Below are 15,212 nucleotides of genomic sequence, written 5' to 3'. Positions count from 1 at the left end.
TCATAATCCGATGTTAAATGGAGCGCCACCTTTCTATGATACGCGCGGGATACTATAATATGATATAATGTATTGTTTAATATTCATACGCAGTTAGTAATAGTTAGCAGTGAGTAATGTCATTCATTAAAACAGCACACATTTGCTGTAAACGCTCACAATAACATCAAGGTCACTATCGGACGGTTGAGAGGGGGGGTGTTATTAAGTGCAATGGCCAACAGAGAGCAGTAGCGCGCTTACTGATGACATCCGTTACCCGTATTCAGTGAAGGCTCGAAGAAGAGAAGCTGCGGCTGCACCATGATACCGCTTCTGACCGCTGCCTCTCGATAAAAATCACCGAGGTGACGAATTGAACGACATCATGTTTAGCGTGGGGTGAACGGTTTGACTGGCAAAACCTCAACAATCCATCTTAACGCTCCACTCGTGGCTCACATAAAAGGGTAAGTTATCACAAAGTAGAATAACGTCACCGGGGCAGTATCTTCTGTTAGCAACGTCGGCTAACGTAACGCTACTTTAGGAGTTATGGTTGATGCGCGGTGAAACAGTAAATGCTAACGTTAGAACTTAATTACACCAGCTCTGAGGTGTTAATATTTATTTTTAGAAAAAACACTTTTTTCGTCGCCCAAATAAATATGGTGACGTCATCCAACGTTATAATGTGACTTACCGTTCGAGAGCTAACGTTAGCGAACGTAAGGTGTCATGTTGTCATCACTAATCAACTCTGCTTTTCTTCATTGCATGCAAAACTTTTTTTTTTAATTTACCAGCTGCTCATCCTTTGCTCTCTCCTCAATTCAGGGACCTCAGAGCCATGGCAACCGCACAGTCTGCAGTAACGTTTGCAGTGTGCATCTTCGTAATAGCAGAGCTGATACTCGCCAAGAAGGACTATTATGATATACTTGGAGTCCCTAAAGATGCTACTGAGCGGCAGATTAAAAAAGCTTTCCACAAGCTTGCGATGAAACATCACCCAGATAAGAACAAGAGCCCTGATGCTGAAGTGAGGTTCAGAGAAATTGCTGAAGGTAGCGATACTCGTCTTTCTACTTTGGGTGTAAAGAATCCTCCTCTGTGAAGATGACTGTATAGTTCAGCCGTTGTCAAATTTATTAAAGGACTCTGTAGGATAAACAAATGTTAGATCGTTCACGTTATTACATATCACACTTGTCATGATCGTGGTTAGATGATAAACCCATGACTTCTTAAATATGAGGAGATGCAGCACTTAACCTTTCAAGACTTGAATAAATTATGTCTTTCTTTTTGCAGCTTACGAAACTTTATCAGATGAAACCAAAAGAAGAGAATATGACCAGTTTGCTGACACCTCTGCATACTTCCCCGGGAAGACGCAAGGCAGACAACGGCAGGGTGCCCACCAACCCTTCAGCTTCAACCTTAATGACATTTTCAAGGACTTTGACACCTCCAGTCAGAACAGGCACACCCGTCAGCAAAGACACTTTAACGAAGACTCCAGGTCCCACAAGGAGTCTAACGGCAGACATAAGAGACACTTTCAAGGAGGTTTTGGAGCAGGTGTCTTTGATGACATGTATGACGACATAGAGAGAATGTTTACCTACGACAGACACGCCAAACAGTCTGACAACCGGTTTCATGGTGCATCAAAACAACACTGTATCACAGTGACACAGCGCAGAGGAAATATGGTAACCACTTACATGGACTGCACTGCGTCTTAAGATGCAATTTAAAATGGCTCATGATTAGAAATTGCCCTGTCTGCATAAAATACTGCTGTATTAGATAATAAGCCACTTGGTTCAAATGTATTCAGGCACAGAATGATTTGAATAGTGACACTGTTTACCTAGCTTCACATAGGTATACATTTAAATAATTGTTTTGTCAAACTATTGTGTATGCTTGTGGACTCGAACATGATTGTTGTAGTTTTTCACCCATCTTGGAAATAAACTCATGAAGTATTTTGTAATATTTTATTAACCTCTTTATTTTATTGTGGAATTGTACAGTTTGGAAAAATAAAGCAATCTCACTGAATTTGGCACAGGAATACCCACTACTATTAAGTTTGGAAAAAAAACATAGACTACTACTACTATTTTATTGTAGCAAATACAATTTAGTAAGTTCTATTCACTGTGAAGTTCAGAAAACCTGTCCGTCCTTTCGTGAAAAATTAATATCATTGATAATTTCCAGTGGGGGAGTTTAATTTATAAATGAAGTCAAACCAGTTCATACATATTCCCTTGGGAACAATAGGGGAATTGCACATTTATAAATATTTTGGTCACCGTTGGTTACGGTTACGTAAAAGAAAAATTTCAAAATGCCCTTTTATTGGTGGAACACGAGCCTGACGTCACATGCAGAAAATGTAGTTCTGCAGAAGTCAATCCCCAATCACAGGAAATGGTGCGCGAGAGTCGACGGAACTCCAACTCCCAGGATTCTATTCGGAGCAACCTTGTGCGCAGTTGCTTGTCTATTCAAAGAGACGCCAGTAGCATTAGCCGAGAGACATTGAATGACTTTGTAGCACTGTCCGGCCGAGTAAAAAAAGTTGTCTGTTTGACAGGTCGGGATTAGAATTTGAGCTGATGGAGGCCCTCATTCCTGTCATTAACAAACTGCAGGATGTGTTTAACACGGTCGGCGCAGACATCATTCAACTGCCGCAGATAGTTGTTGTGGGGACTCAGGTGAGGAACGTCACTTTGCGCTAAGGCTAGCGAGTTAGTTAGCCTGCGCCAACTTACTGTTTGGACTTCTCCTGGAGTGTGACCCTTCGTTTTTCTTTCAGTTTCCTGCAGGTGTATCAGAAAAGAAAACCGCGGAGACACCTAATGACAAACTTCGCCTTTTATAAATCTACGCTCATTTACGTAGCTAAATTAGCCTTAGCTACATGTGATCTCATTCACACTCAACGCAGCTAAGTTAGTTATGTTTTTAGCTGACAGTTGTAGATCAAAAACGTATCCACGCAGCCCTCAGTCACTATCAAATCAATAAATTCTTTATTAGAACAGTAGTAGATTACTTATCGATTGAACATAAAGGTTTAACGTAGCATTCCCACTAGCATCTACCATGTTTCCAGTTAGGTGACTGCCTAACGTTAGCTAACGTCAAATCTAATGCTGATTAAGTAAATAACCTGCAATCCCTCCAATGAGGCCAAAGGTTCTAACCGCTCCACTGTTTATTTTGTTTTGACGGTTTCATTTATTATGAGGGGTACGCAGTGTAACCTTGGTAAAAAAAAACACTGGTTGACTAGCACGTCGAATCCACACCTTTTATTCTCTAATTCATTTACCTTCGCTCCGGCCGACTGCCTTGTGTACACGCTAAAGCCTAATCGGTTTGAAGGGGCAGGATTTGGTCTGAATCATTTCCATTCACTGGTCAGCTGATCGGATATTTCTGTCTAAGTCCTTTTGGCAGGTGTTACAGTCACGATGAGACAAATGAATGCAGAGGATGTTTTTTAAGGCCCTGTGTTATGTTTGTCCTTTCCATGGCTCCACAGAGGCCCAGATCTGCAAAGACCTTCATATAAACTGTAACTGAGACCTTATGCCAATTATTGGTTGGGTCGAGATGTATTAATAGGCCCACACAGTGACTATGTCAGTCCAAAGCAAACGTTAGGTTTACTCCCAGACAAAGAATGTGATCACATGTATAGCCTTTACCTCCTACTGAGGTAATCAGCACCAGACTAAGGAGGAAGAATCTGTTAGCCGTTTGAGCTAAGTGAGTTATTTCAGTTAAGCAGATCTCATTAGAATTCCTCGACCACGCATGCGACTACACCAGACATCCTCCTAGTCGAGCTCAGTGCTCTGCAAATTGGATTTCCCTCTTTAACGAGTCACCCAAATAGTGATGCTTTTTACAAATATTAATGATGATGATGATGTTGTTGTCTACAGAGCAGCGGGAAGAGTTCTGTTTTAGAGAGCCTGGTTGGCAAGGACCTCCTTCCCCGTGGCACTGGCATCGTCACACGCCGGCCTCTCATTCTACAGCTAGTGCACATCGATTCGGAGGACTGCAAGAAAACCAGCGAAGAGAATGGTAACGCCACCGTCCCCTCGTGTTATCTGTGGAGCCGTCGCGTATGTATCTTCCTCTGCAAAACTAAACTTCAATCAACTTTGGTAACTCCTCAGTTATCTTTATGAACATGCAACTGATTTGGATGTTTGGGTGCTAAAAAGGATCCGATAACAATAGTAAAGTTTAAAACAGACAATCAAGGGAACCGGCGTTTCCAATGGGCCCAACAACAAGTCAACTAGTCATTTCTCTACAGCAGTTTCTTGTCCCCCATCAGCCAAATATACACAAATACAATATGTCTGCCAAAGCTAGTATATCGGCCCGGCCGTATTTAGTGAAACCATATCAGTGTTTGGGTACATCTTATACAATCCGTTTTGTCTGGTCATTGAGTGGGGAGGTGTTCATTCAGACATTAAGCTGACTCATGGCAATTGCACTAGTCCAAGATTGAAATGTAACCGATCTTAAACGCACACTATCGAATCACAGGAGACCTCTCTGCTACCGGGGCCGTAGTAATGCATCTATTTGTTTTATGTGGCGAAGAGAGCAGCATTTTAAAGCAACACTGATGCCGTCCGTCCGTCTGTCCGTCCGTCCATCCATCCATCTGTCAGTAAAAAGAAGAGGGGATGATGAGTGATAAGAGGCTGCTATTATTCAATGCTGTCTCTGGGGAAAGGCCTCGCTGCAGTTTAATGCCGACGCTGCAGATAGCCGGGCTAACTTTTTTGTCTCCTGTCGTCTCTTTAATCACAGAATCCAAGACAAAGGGACGCCTTTCCAGAGGTCTCCTTTTCCTTGTTATTTGGCTTATTGTGTTTGAATATTACATACCACCCGACCCCCGTCTCTCCTGCCCCATCCTGCTTTGCATTTTTGTACATTTTTATTTGCAAAGCTGCCAAAACCTCGTGGCTTCACTTTATTCCGCTCTAGTCGTCCCTTCAAATGAAGATGGTCTCTGTCAGTTGAAGTTGGACAAAGAAAATTGAGCAGATTCATGTCAAAGAGTAACTTTGTGCTTAGTCCACTTCTGATGTCCTGGATACCAACTTCCTCTAACTAACAGACTCCACCTGTGTAACGTTGTTTCCTTTTGTCGCGCTGTCGTGTTTATTTCAGATGAGCTCATTGCTCTGTATTTTAACAACACTCTAGGTCCTTGATTTCCCAAATGCACATGGTGTGTTTTTGCTCTAGGATTTAATTTGCTTCCATGACTTTTTGTGAAAACCACTCTTCTTTTCCTCTGTGGGGAGTTCTTTCCATCCCATGTCTTCCAACAGAGAAGTCCTCCCATGAGACGCATCCCTAGTAATAATAGTAACACTGATCTCAAGGTCATATTAGTAACTGGAACATCTGTCTCCGACTTTGTATTCCCGCAGGCATCAACGGAGACGAATGGGGCAAATTTCTTCACACCAAAAGCAAGGTAGAGTTCTCGCACTGATGTCTGGCGGAAAACCATGTTGGCTTATGGGTAAATGCCTGTGTGTCCCTCTGGCTCCACGCGGTTCATTGTGTTTGAACAAGGACGTCCTCGTGGTGTGCTGACAGCCTTGTGACTGTAAACAGGAAGTAACTCTGAAAACAAACCATGTCATGTCTTAATTTTTGTCGGGCTGTTTTTGAAATATCAAAAATACTTGTTGCTAACATGTTTTTTTTTCTTTTTCTTCTTTCAGACCTACACAGACTTCGAGGAGATTCGGCAAGAAATTGATGCAGAAACTGAAAGAATTTCAGGCAATAACAAGGTCTGCTGATTACGCACACCAAGAGGCTAATTTGTAAATAGCAGCATCCTGAGGTTGTGAATCAGCCTCTGAAGTCAATCTCTTCTTTCTTTTTTCCAGGGCGTAAGTGATGAACCCATTCACCTGAAAATCTTCTCCCCACATGTTGTGAACCTCACACTGGTGGATCTGCCTGGCCTCACAAAGGTGAGGCGACTTTCCCTTTTCCCTCCAGGTCCAAACCTGAATGGGCTGTGAAGTCCAAATGATTCTGCAGATGATTTCAGGGTTTTGAGGAGAAATGTGTGTGTCTTTGCTAAAACAGGTGCCGGTGGGAGACCAGCCCAAAGACATAGAGCTCCAAATCAAAGAATTGATCTACAAGTACATCTCCAACCCCAACTCCATCATCCTGGCTGTGACTGCTGCCAATACAGACATGGCGACCTCAGAGGCCCTTAAAGTAGCCCGCGAGGCCGACCCCGATGGTACATGGCGTTCTTGTTGAGTCATCCCTCACCTTCCTCTATTCTTATCACAATCAAGAGTGTCAGGATGGAGTATTTTGTATGCTGTACAGATTGTAAAATAGGAAGCTATCCGGAAACATACTTTGGATGTCATGTGCTGTTTTGCATTTCCTGCCTCGGTGGCGTTTATAATGTCTTTGTCTTCAGGCCGGAGGACACTAGCGGTGGTGACCAAGCTGGATCTGATGGATGCTGGCACCGATGCCATGGACGTGTTGATGGGCAGAGTCATTCCTGTCAAACTGGGTATTATTGGAGTCGTTAACAGGTAAACTGGTTAGTTACTTCAGTAAGGAGGGACTACCAACAAACTCTGTTAATTATGATTTAAAAAACATCACTCTATACAATGTCTTTATTTCCCATTTAGTCTGCTTAACTCTCTTAAATATACTTTCTAGTCAAATGTTTTCCTAACATTTTCTCAGGAGTCAGTTGGATATCAATCAAAAGAAGATGGTGTCTGATGCCATCCGCGATGAATATGGTTTCCTACAGAAGAAGTACCCTTCACTTGCAAACCGAAATGGAACCAAATATCTGGCCAGAACTTTGAACAGGTACGGAGCTGGAATTCATCTGGGTTTTCAACCGTGCACGTTCCACCCTCTCCGGCAAAGTGGCACTTCATCTCAGTCTTCATTTCCAAATCACAACGTAAACTAATCTTTTTCTTTTCTTCTCCTCAAAGGTTACTCATGCACCACATCAGAGACTGTCTCCCTGAGCTGAAGACGAGGATCAACGTGCTGGCCGCTCAGTACCAGTCGTTACTCAACAGTTACGGCGAACCTGTCGATGACAAGAGCTCCACGCTGCTGCAGCTCATCACCAAGTTTGCCGCAGAGTACTGCCACACCATAGAGGGCACGGCCAAGTACATCGAGACCACCGAGCTGTGCGTTTCATAACTCTCCTTCCGTGCACCACTGGGGGGCGCTAGCGTCCATGCTTTCCTGAGTCCTCAGGGTGAACTTGGGCTTCTGTCTCCTGTTTTCAGATGTGGGGGAGCGAGGATCTGCTATATATTCCATGAAACGTTTGGTCGCACGCTGGAGTCGGTCGACCCCCTGGGTGGCCTGACGACCATCGACGTGCTCACGGCGATCCGAAATGCGACGGTGGGGGTCGACTTCCTGTGTTAAATTTGCGCTCTGTGTTTTCCGAAGACTTACAGGCTCTCTGTGTGTCACAGGGCCCGAGGCCGGCTTTATTCGTGCCCGAGGTTTCCTTTGAGTTGCTGGTGAAGCGGCAGGTGAAGCGGCTGGAGGAGCCCAGTCTGCGCTGCGTGGAGCTGGTTCACGAGGAGATGCAGAGGATCATCCAGCACTGCAGCAACTACAGCACACAGGTGAGAAAACAGACGTACACATTCAGAACCGAAGCCCACGAAAGTAGAATCCCGTGTTTCTAGTCTGGACAAACCACCTCACTGTTCTGGGGGGCTATTTGATATGAAAAGAGATGCTACTTCCGAGCGTTGTTCATCTCTGCAGGAGTTACTGAGGTTTCCAAAGCTCCACGATGCCATCGTAGAAGTGGTCACCTCCTTACTTAGAAAGAGACTGCCAGTCACCAATGAAATGGTCAGTACCTGCTCACGCTGAAATGCACTTTAAGGGAAGTTTCCGGGCCGCCGTGTGCTGATTAGTCCATCTCTTACAGGTTCACAACCTGGTCGCCATTGAGTTGGCCTACATCAACACCAAGCACCCTGACTTTGCTGATGCCTGTGGCCTCATGAACAATAACATAGAGGTAAGACTGCTACCTTCACGCCGCGCATCGATTTAATCATGTGTTTAATCCTTAAAGCGTCTCTGGTCAACGTTTTTGTATTCGCTGTTGCAGCTTAATGCAATAGTTTTAATTTACTCTGCCCGCTCTCAATGAGAATTCTTTTTTTCTTTTTTTTTTAACGCACCACTAAAGGAACAATTTTTTTTTTTTTTTTTTTTTTAGTAATAAAAAAACAACAACACATCCTTATTTTAAATGTTTTCTGTTTTTTAGCGATTTAACAGAGTACTTTTCAACCTTTCATAGGAGCAGAGACGCAACCGAATGAGAGACCTGCCCTCGGCTGTCCCCAGAGACAAGGTACATTCAGTCCTCATGGCTCACCTCCTTGTTCTGGCTTCTTGCCATTTGCTTTAACAGATTGCCCCACGACTATTGCACGTACAGATTCCCTCCAGGTTCGCTGAAGAAACAATGACTTTCCTTCTTGCTGCCTGTAGCTGTTTCCCTCACTATGTTGTCTTTCTCTAGTCCCTTAAAGGCCCAGGTGGTCAGTCTCTCTCTCCCACTGAGCTTCTTGCCCTTGAGGCCGAGGCCACCAAGGTGTGACCCGTTCGCTTACTGCCTGCCCACATTTACTTGCCCCGCTCCACCCCCTCACTGTCGTCCTTATTTCTTTCTTTGCCCCGTACCTGGATCCCGTTTGGGACGTTAGTGTCCTGATGATAACGCAGTGGGATTTGAGGGGCCGTTTGTACCTTTTTTTTTTTTTATAAACTTGATCAGAATGACCTTTGACCTATACTCTTTAACTATGTGTATCTATCCCAGTTTGCTGCATGCTGATTGCTCGCAACTAATATGATATTGATTTATAAAGATCTAGTAATATAGTCATTTGGCATGTGCTGTTTTAACTTGGAATTAAGAAACCATCAGTTAGTCTTTGTACAAGTGGGTGATATAGAAAAAAACATTAAGTACTTGGAAGGTAGAAATCCCCAAAGTCTTATCAGGAATAAATCCACCTTTTTAAATAAAGTTTTCTGCTACTGCTGAGGAAATCGTAGTGTAATATCTCTTGTATAAAGCTTCATATCATCCAAAGTTCTATCATTCATCTTTTTAAGTTCGAAGAATGAACAATACTCTTGAATAACTTCTTTGCAGTGAAATCAAAGAAGGACTGTCGCATGCTGCTACGAGAAACTGTTTTGAAAGTTGTTTATTGCATTCATTTTGTGTGTGTGTGTGTGTTAAAATGATACTTGCGTATTCGTGATGTATCACACCTGCTCTCTCCTCCCCGTAGGCCGCAGCAGGGGGCCCTCAAAGCGGCGGCGAGCAGACGGACGGCGGGACGGGGACCTGGAGAGGCATGTTGAAAAGGGGAGAGGACGGCACCGCTGGGGACCGAGCCGTGCTCCAGCACCCACAGCCTGCCAGCCCCCAAAGGGGCCACGCTGTTAACCTGCTGGACGTGGTGGGCAATCCGCTTTTGTGCACATCAACAGCTTTGGAAGATGGAGCATGTGCACTTTCTGTATTGTAGTTTTAAGAGACGGCTTCATGTAATGAATCATGTGCGAGATATAAATGATATACACAGGCTTTAGGGGAAATTTCTGTTGTAGGCAAACGCATAAAACGAATGTTCTCAACATCCTTGTTACAACTTAATGCATTGAAGAAACTGAAATCCCGTTTAGTAATCCTTTTCGTAATCAAAATAATGCTTTCTTCATCATTGTTCAGCCTGTGCCAGTGTCCAGAAGGTTGTCCGCTCGAGAGCAGAGGGACTGCGAGGTCATCGAGCGGCTCATCAAGTCCTACTTCCTTATTGTACGGAAAAACATCCAGGACAGGTGACCTTGATTTGATTTATTGTTCTTTTTCTCCCCACCACACTAACATTTCTGAGGCTCTCATGAGCTCTACTGTCTTTTCACCCTCTGTCGTTGTTTGGCCCCAGTGTACCGAAGGCAGTGATGCACTTCCTGGTGAACCACGTGAAGGACTGCCTGCAGAGCGAGCTGGTGGGTCAGTTGTACAAGGCGGGCCTGCTGGACGACCTGCTGACGGAGTCCGAGGACATGGCTCAGAGGCGCACCGAGGCCGCTGACATGCTCAAGGTAAGCGGCCCGGCGAGTGATCCTGCGTCCATCGTGCGCTCGCGCTCGCTAAAGCTTTAGCCTGTGCTCTTTGTGGGGCATCGCTTTTAGCGTAAATCCAGCAAATATCTTTCAGTCCCTCCCAGATCTGTGTTTCATCCAGAGGGTACAGCAGTAACGGAGAGCTGCTTTTGTTGCTGTTCGTTCCTGTGCAGGCGTTGCAGAAAGCCAGCCAGGTGATCGCAGAGATCCGAGAAACCCACCTGTGGTGAGGGCGCCTCGGCGATGGCAGGCTCCGTTCGCCCCTCGTGGACCATCCAAGCTCTCCTGCTACGACTCCCAAATCCTCGGACGTCCGAGACCAACAAGTTGAAAATGCACTGGTGTGGATATGTGGATATCGTAACATAGTTTTAATGTACAGTAAGGACTTGGATTTAACGACGGGCAGTTCATATCGTCTCCTCCCCATCAGCATCACACACGCTCTTGCCCTAGTTATTGTATTTTGAACTGAAACGATAAGTAGACAATGTTGTGCATCACCACTATGTGGAGCCTTGCTGAGAAATCTCTGCTCTTAATTTAAATTTGAATTAAAGCTGGAAATGACAACTGCGACATGAAAACGTTCTCTTTATAAGGTCAATTCTCTTATTAGATGTTGACGAAATGATGTCTACTGCGGATTGTTTCCAATGAAATGCACTTAATGCAGATATATATTTCTGTTTAAATACCAGCCATGGAACTATTATCCATCAGAGCCTAATTCCTCCCTTTTGTTTACATGTTGCAACAGAATCTCATCATATATTTAAAACTTTAAGTACACTGAATGAGTTGTTGTATGAACATGTGATACGGTACGTTGCCCTTGGTTACACAAACACAGACGCTGTGCATAGTTTGAAAAGAGGCAGCAGACTGGATGTAATGACTTATTTATTGTTTCGATGCTGATAATGGAGATGTAACCCAACACAACAGTACAATGAATACACAGGTAATAAGGCCAATCCCTGGTGTCGCGGTCCGCTTTCTCCTCTTCGGGCTGCTCCTTTACCTCAGCCGCCCCCCCATCTTGCCCTTGCCGCGTCCTTTGGCGCTGAAAGGATGCAGGAAAAGACGAATGCCAAATTCAGAGCAGCGCAATCAGTGGGTTTAGGAAACATGTCGTCATCCTTCTGCACTCGGCAGATGAAAACAGCAGCGAACCGGTTGCGTTTTGTATTGATGGCGCACACACACACACACACACACGCACACGCACACGTTCTGCGTCTCAAGCGGCTGTTCTGACGTGAGAACCAGGTTTGGTTCAGATAAATATTGTTAGAACACAACTAGATGTATTTCAGCAAAGCTTGAACCTTTGTCACGTTAATGACATTGCCAATATATTAAAGATTGTTTCCTTTACACCTTTTGAAAGAGTCCATTTCATGCTCCGATTTGTGCTAAAGCAATCAAGAATAATTCACCGTGCTCTGAGGGTGCAACACAAAACATCTGACCACTTCAACAAAGCGTGCCGGATCATTCCGTTCAATGCCAGATGGTTTTGTGTCTAATCTATAGTTTGTGTTTTAAGGTTCAAAGCAGACGAAACGTAACGTAAGAGATGGAAATAAGTCGCGTGGTGAGAAGAAGGGGGCTGTGTTCTTACCTCTGGTGGTCCTGGACTCGAGCAAGAAGCTGGTTGATCTGCAAAAACACACACACGGCAGAGGAGTTCTGCAAAGGCCTCTGTTGACCTTTCAACCCTCACCTGTAACATTCATTGTTTCACTCGAGTCAGGTGACAAAGGGGCGAGGGGTGTCGTTTAGAAGGGGGGGGGGGTTATGGCAGAAAGGGTTCCTCTTTTTACTCTAAAACTAAAACACAACATCGACCCAGAGACCAGAGAGCCGTCTCTTTTAGGATTGTGGGTTTCTTTCCATTGTCTGTGCAGGATGACTCACATCGTACTTCTGCCTTTTGAGTTTTTCAGCCAGATCGAACTTCTCGGCCTCCAGCCCCATCAGCCACTGCCACAGCTCGTTGGCCTTCTCCCTAAACACAAACGAGCCCGGCTCACGTCTTACAGCCATAAAATCCCGTCGACCTCCCGGGTTTATCACGTGAGACCACCTACTTGAGCTTATCCTCGTTCAGATGGTCGACGGTCAGAGGCTTCCTGCGGTCGGACAGGATCTTCTTCTTCTTCTCCCTCTCCGTTTGTTTCTTTGCTCCTTTTCTGTTATCACTCTGGTGGTCAGAGCGCAGACACGCGCACATAGATCATAAAACGTATACACGAGGGCAACTGCTACTACTACTCAGCAGTCCGATCCTTCAAAGAAAGCAGCTCAGTGACGCTGTCCTGGAAGGGAGGCGTTGCATTGAAGTTAGTAATCGCCTCCCGGTTTAAGGAGACATGTTCTTGTTTTTATGTTCATAACTTTGTCTCTGGTTTCCACGTGTAAACATGCTTTTATGCACAAATATCACACTATTGTTCACCTGCTCTCATATACTAGAGTCTGAAATGCTCAGTTTTAGCAACCCGTCCTCCCCCAAAAAACTTTATTTCACAGTGGGTTTGTTACTCCACATTTCCAATTCTACTTCCACTAGGTTTTTTTGCAAGTGAGTTTTTCCTCACATGTCGCCGCTTAATCAAAATGAAGCGACTTGTTTGGTGGCCCTAAAGGATTAAAAATGTACTTTTTATTACTCTCTGTGTAGCACTTTTGAGTGCGTCCCTGTTCTCGGTGCTTCTGATTCACACGCTGAAGGCGGTTGTGCGTTGAGTGACCTTATGTCCAGCGCCGTACTGCTGGGTCATGTTTGACAGGGCCTTCTTCTTCTTGGCGTCATCGCCCTGCTTCTTGCGGTGCTCCTCCTGCTCCTTGCGCTCCTTCTCGTCCTGTGTGCCGCACAGGTCCACTGCTTAGTGGAGGAGCTGATGACATAGTCTGAGATGATGCAGGAGTCTGTGTGTGTGTGTGTGTGATCTCGTACCGCGAGCCTGGCCTGCCTCTCCTTCTCCCTCTCCGTCCGGACCCTCTGCTGCTCGGCCCTCTCGGCGCGGCGCTTCTCCTGCGGGACGAGACGCGCTCTGCGGTCATCTGGGACAAACACAATCATCGCTCCTGGAGCCGACGCACTCACGATTCTGTTGACGAGGGAGATGAGATCCTCCTCCTCTTTCTTCCTCTGGATGAAGTGAGCCTCGATCAGAGACTGCAGCTCAGACAGATCCTTCTCCTGACGCTTCCTGTGGATGTCCTGAGAGCAGAGAAAGGAGTCAGGACAGCCAGGTTACGTCACTGAAATGTCATATTGGGTGGGGGAGGTGGGGGGGGTTAATAAAGTTGACCCACATCAAAATCCACTTTGTCACCATCGGGGATCTTTGGGGCAGTAATGTTTGTCATGAACCTGTGGAAGTGGACAGTTTGTTACTGTAGGATCTGCTTTGGGTTTACTGAGTTTAACTGCTAAACTACAGAGGAGCTCGGGCACTTACTTCGGTTTGGGCTTCGACTCATCTGGGGAAAGAAAGACATTGACAAGCAAGTGAGAATTGGTCACAACCTGCTGCATGAGAAGAAAAGAGGAAAAACATTTGTCTCACCTGTGACCTCCTCTTGTGCTGATGATCAGGAATCATAAATGATTAGTGAAAGTAAAAGTAAAGTACATACAAACATGACCAAGTGCTTCATTCTCACCTTCTTCCTCCCTTGAAAAAAAAAAGAATGAGAATAACAAAATCATAAACTCATCAAATAATATGAAATATCTTTTAATCACGACAAGAAAATATAAAAATGGGTACATACAGAACTTCCTCCTCCACGACCTCTTCTGTATCAGACATTCTGTTATGGATGAGCTCTGCAAAATGTTTCCTATTTTTAGACTGACGAATATTTCCGATCATTAAACAACGCGGCACAGCATGAGACGACAAGCATTCACACGGCGCACACTGACCCAAATATCTGCGGGCACTTTGGCAGTCGTGGCAAAAAGTATTCTGATCTTTTAATGGAGCAATGGTACCGATGCCACAATGAGATACTCTGTTACAAGTTAAGGTCGCGCGTTCAAAACAAACACTTTACTTTTAAGTCAAAATTGACAGAAGAACAAAAAAGACTTGAAAGCTAATAAGTAGAATCTAAAGGTTGTAACTCCGATGCTGCTGTAGATCTAATTGCTGTTTTATAACCATTTATGCAAGTAAATGTACTTTTTCCAGCTGAGGTCACTACTCTACAAATGTTGCATCTATGTTGTGATATATTGAGAGCAGTCGGTGTTTAGTAAAATAAAAAGGACATTTTCCCCTAAATGGAGACGAATACTATAAAGTATCACAGAATAAAAATACTTATCTACTTTATACATATTTTTATAGATATATATTAAAATATTTAAGCACAACCGCAGTGATAAGCGCGTTAGTTCAAGCAGTTTATTCACATTTAGTGACTTTAGCAGGCAGGGAACACAACTAAAAACAGAACAATTCAAATCCGATTCAAATCTCCACTCAATAGTTGCTAGACAGCAATTAGGTTCAAGATTCACGGCTGAACACGGCTTTGACACAAGAGGGTCGTTACCTGTAACTCAGGCAGACGGAGCTCAGAAACGAGCGACACACTTCAGCTCCTTGAGGTCGACCAGCAGGTTGAGCATCAAGGATACATAGTCGCGTCCTTCACACTCATGTGACTGCAGCAACCTATGGCTGGGCCGTCTATTGTTAGACAGCTGCACATTGGGGCTCTGTTACACACACACATGCACACACGCAAACTTACACACACATATTCACACACACACACACACATTCTGCAGGTACATTCCCGTCCTGGTAAAATGTCATCTATCCATTCACGCTTTGGACGGAAACTCGTGTTTCAACACCCCATAACTCCCCAAACATCAACACCTTTTTTTAACTTTATTTATTGCTGAAGCGAATACAAACAATACGGTC

At 44.6% G+C, this 15,212-nt stretch overlaps 3 protein-coding genes across 7 annotated transcripts; 2 read left to right on the top strand and 1 right to left on the bottom strand.

Annotated features, from left to right (window-relative positions):
* The first annotated feature begins 267 nt into the window (after positions 1-267).
* On the top strand, positions 268-1,984 carry dnajb9a (DnaJ heat shock protein family (Hsp40) member B9a). The gene is made up of 3 exons (XM_040163048.2): positions 268-449; positions 817-1,046; positions 1,294-1,984. Exons 2-3 carry the CDS (start codon positions 830-832, stop codon positions 1,728-1,730), a joined length of 654 nt encoding a protein of 217 aa, XP_040018982.2. The 5' UTR covers positions 268-449; positions 817-829; the 3' UTR covers positions 1,731-1,984.
* Positions 1,985-2,383: 399 nt separating this feature from the next.
* On the top strand, positions 2,384-11,231 carry dnm1l (dynamin 1-like). Of its 4 annotated transcripts, XM_040162683.2 has the most exons (20): positions 2,421-2,717; positions 3,957-4,101; positions 4,849-4,878; positions 5,481-5,527; positions 5,781-5,852; positions 5,952-6,038; positions 6,157-6,319; positions 6,509-6,629; positions 6,790-6,921; positions 7,053-7,259; positions 7,362-7,482; positions 7,557-7,712; positions 7,858-7,947; positions 8,027-8,119; positions 8,408-8,461; positions 8,633-8,704; positions 9,414-9,584; positions 9,857-9,966; positions 10,074-10,233; positions 10,428-11,231. In XM_040162683.2, exons 1-20 carry the CDS (start codon positions 2,616-2,618, stop codon positions 10,482-10,484), a joined length of 2,190 nt encoding a protein of 729 aa, XP_040018617.1. In that variant the 5' UTR covers positions 2,421-2,615; the 3' UTR covers positions 10,485-11,231. The 4 variants fall into 4 exon arrangements, with proteins under 4 accessions (XP_040018621.1, XP_040018617.1, XP_040018618.1 ...); XM_040162684.2 differs by lacking the exon at positions 4,849-4,878; XM_040162686.2 differs by lacking the exon at positions 8,633-8,704.
* On the bottom strand, positions 11,141-15,047 carry tnnt2d (troponin T2d, cardiac). Of its 2 annotated transcripts, XM_078083467.1 has the most exons (12): positions 14,833-15,047; positions 14,044-14,098; positions 13,915-13,943; positions 13,728-13,749; positions 13,582-13,639; positions 13,370-13,486; positions 13,220-13,297; positions 13,014-13,124; positions 12,351-12,463; positions 12,178-12,268; positions 11,882-11,919; positions 11,141-11,320 (listed from the first exon to the last, which is right to left on the bottom strand). In XM_078083467.1, exons 2-12 carry the CDS (start codon positions 14,079-14,081, stop codon positions 11,275-11,277), a joined length of 741 nt encoding a protein of 246 aa, XP_077939593.1. In that variant the 5' UTR covers positions 14,082-14,098; positions 14,833-15,047; the 3' UTR covers positions 11,141-11,274. The 2 variants fall into 2 exon arrangements, with proteins under 2 accessions (XP_077939593.1, XP_077939592.1); XM_078083466.1 differs by lacking the exons at positions 14,044-14,098; positions 14,833-15,047 and having other exon boundaries at positions 13,836-13,939.
* Between the last annotated feature and the right edge of the window lie 165 nt (positions 15,048-15,212).

The sequence above is a fragment of the Gasterosteus aculeatus genome, chromosome X (genome assembly GCF_964276395.1).
Source record: "Gasterosteus aculeatus chromosome X, fGasAcu3.hap1.1, whole genome shotgun sequence".
Taxonomy (NCBI): Eukaryota; Metazoa; Chordata; class Actinopteri; order Perciformes; family Gasterosteidae; genus Gasterosteus; species Gasterosteus aculeatus.
The sequence above is the reverse complement of the archived record's forward strand: the minus strand, read 5'-3'. Positions and strand labels throughout refer to the sequence as shown.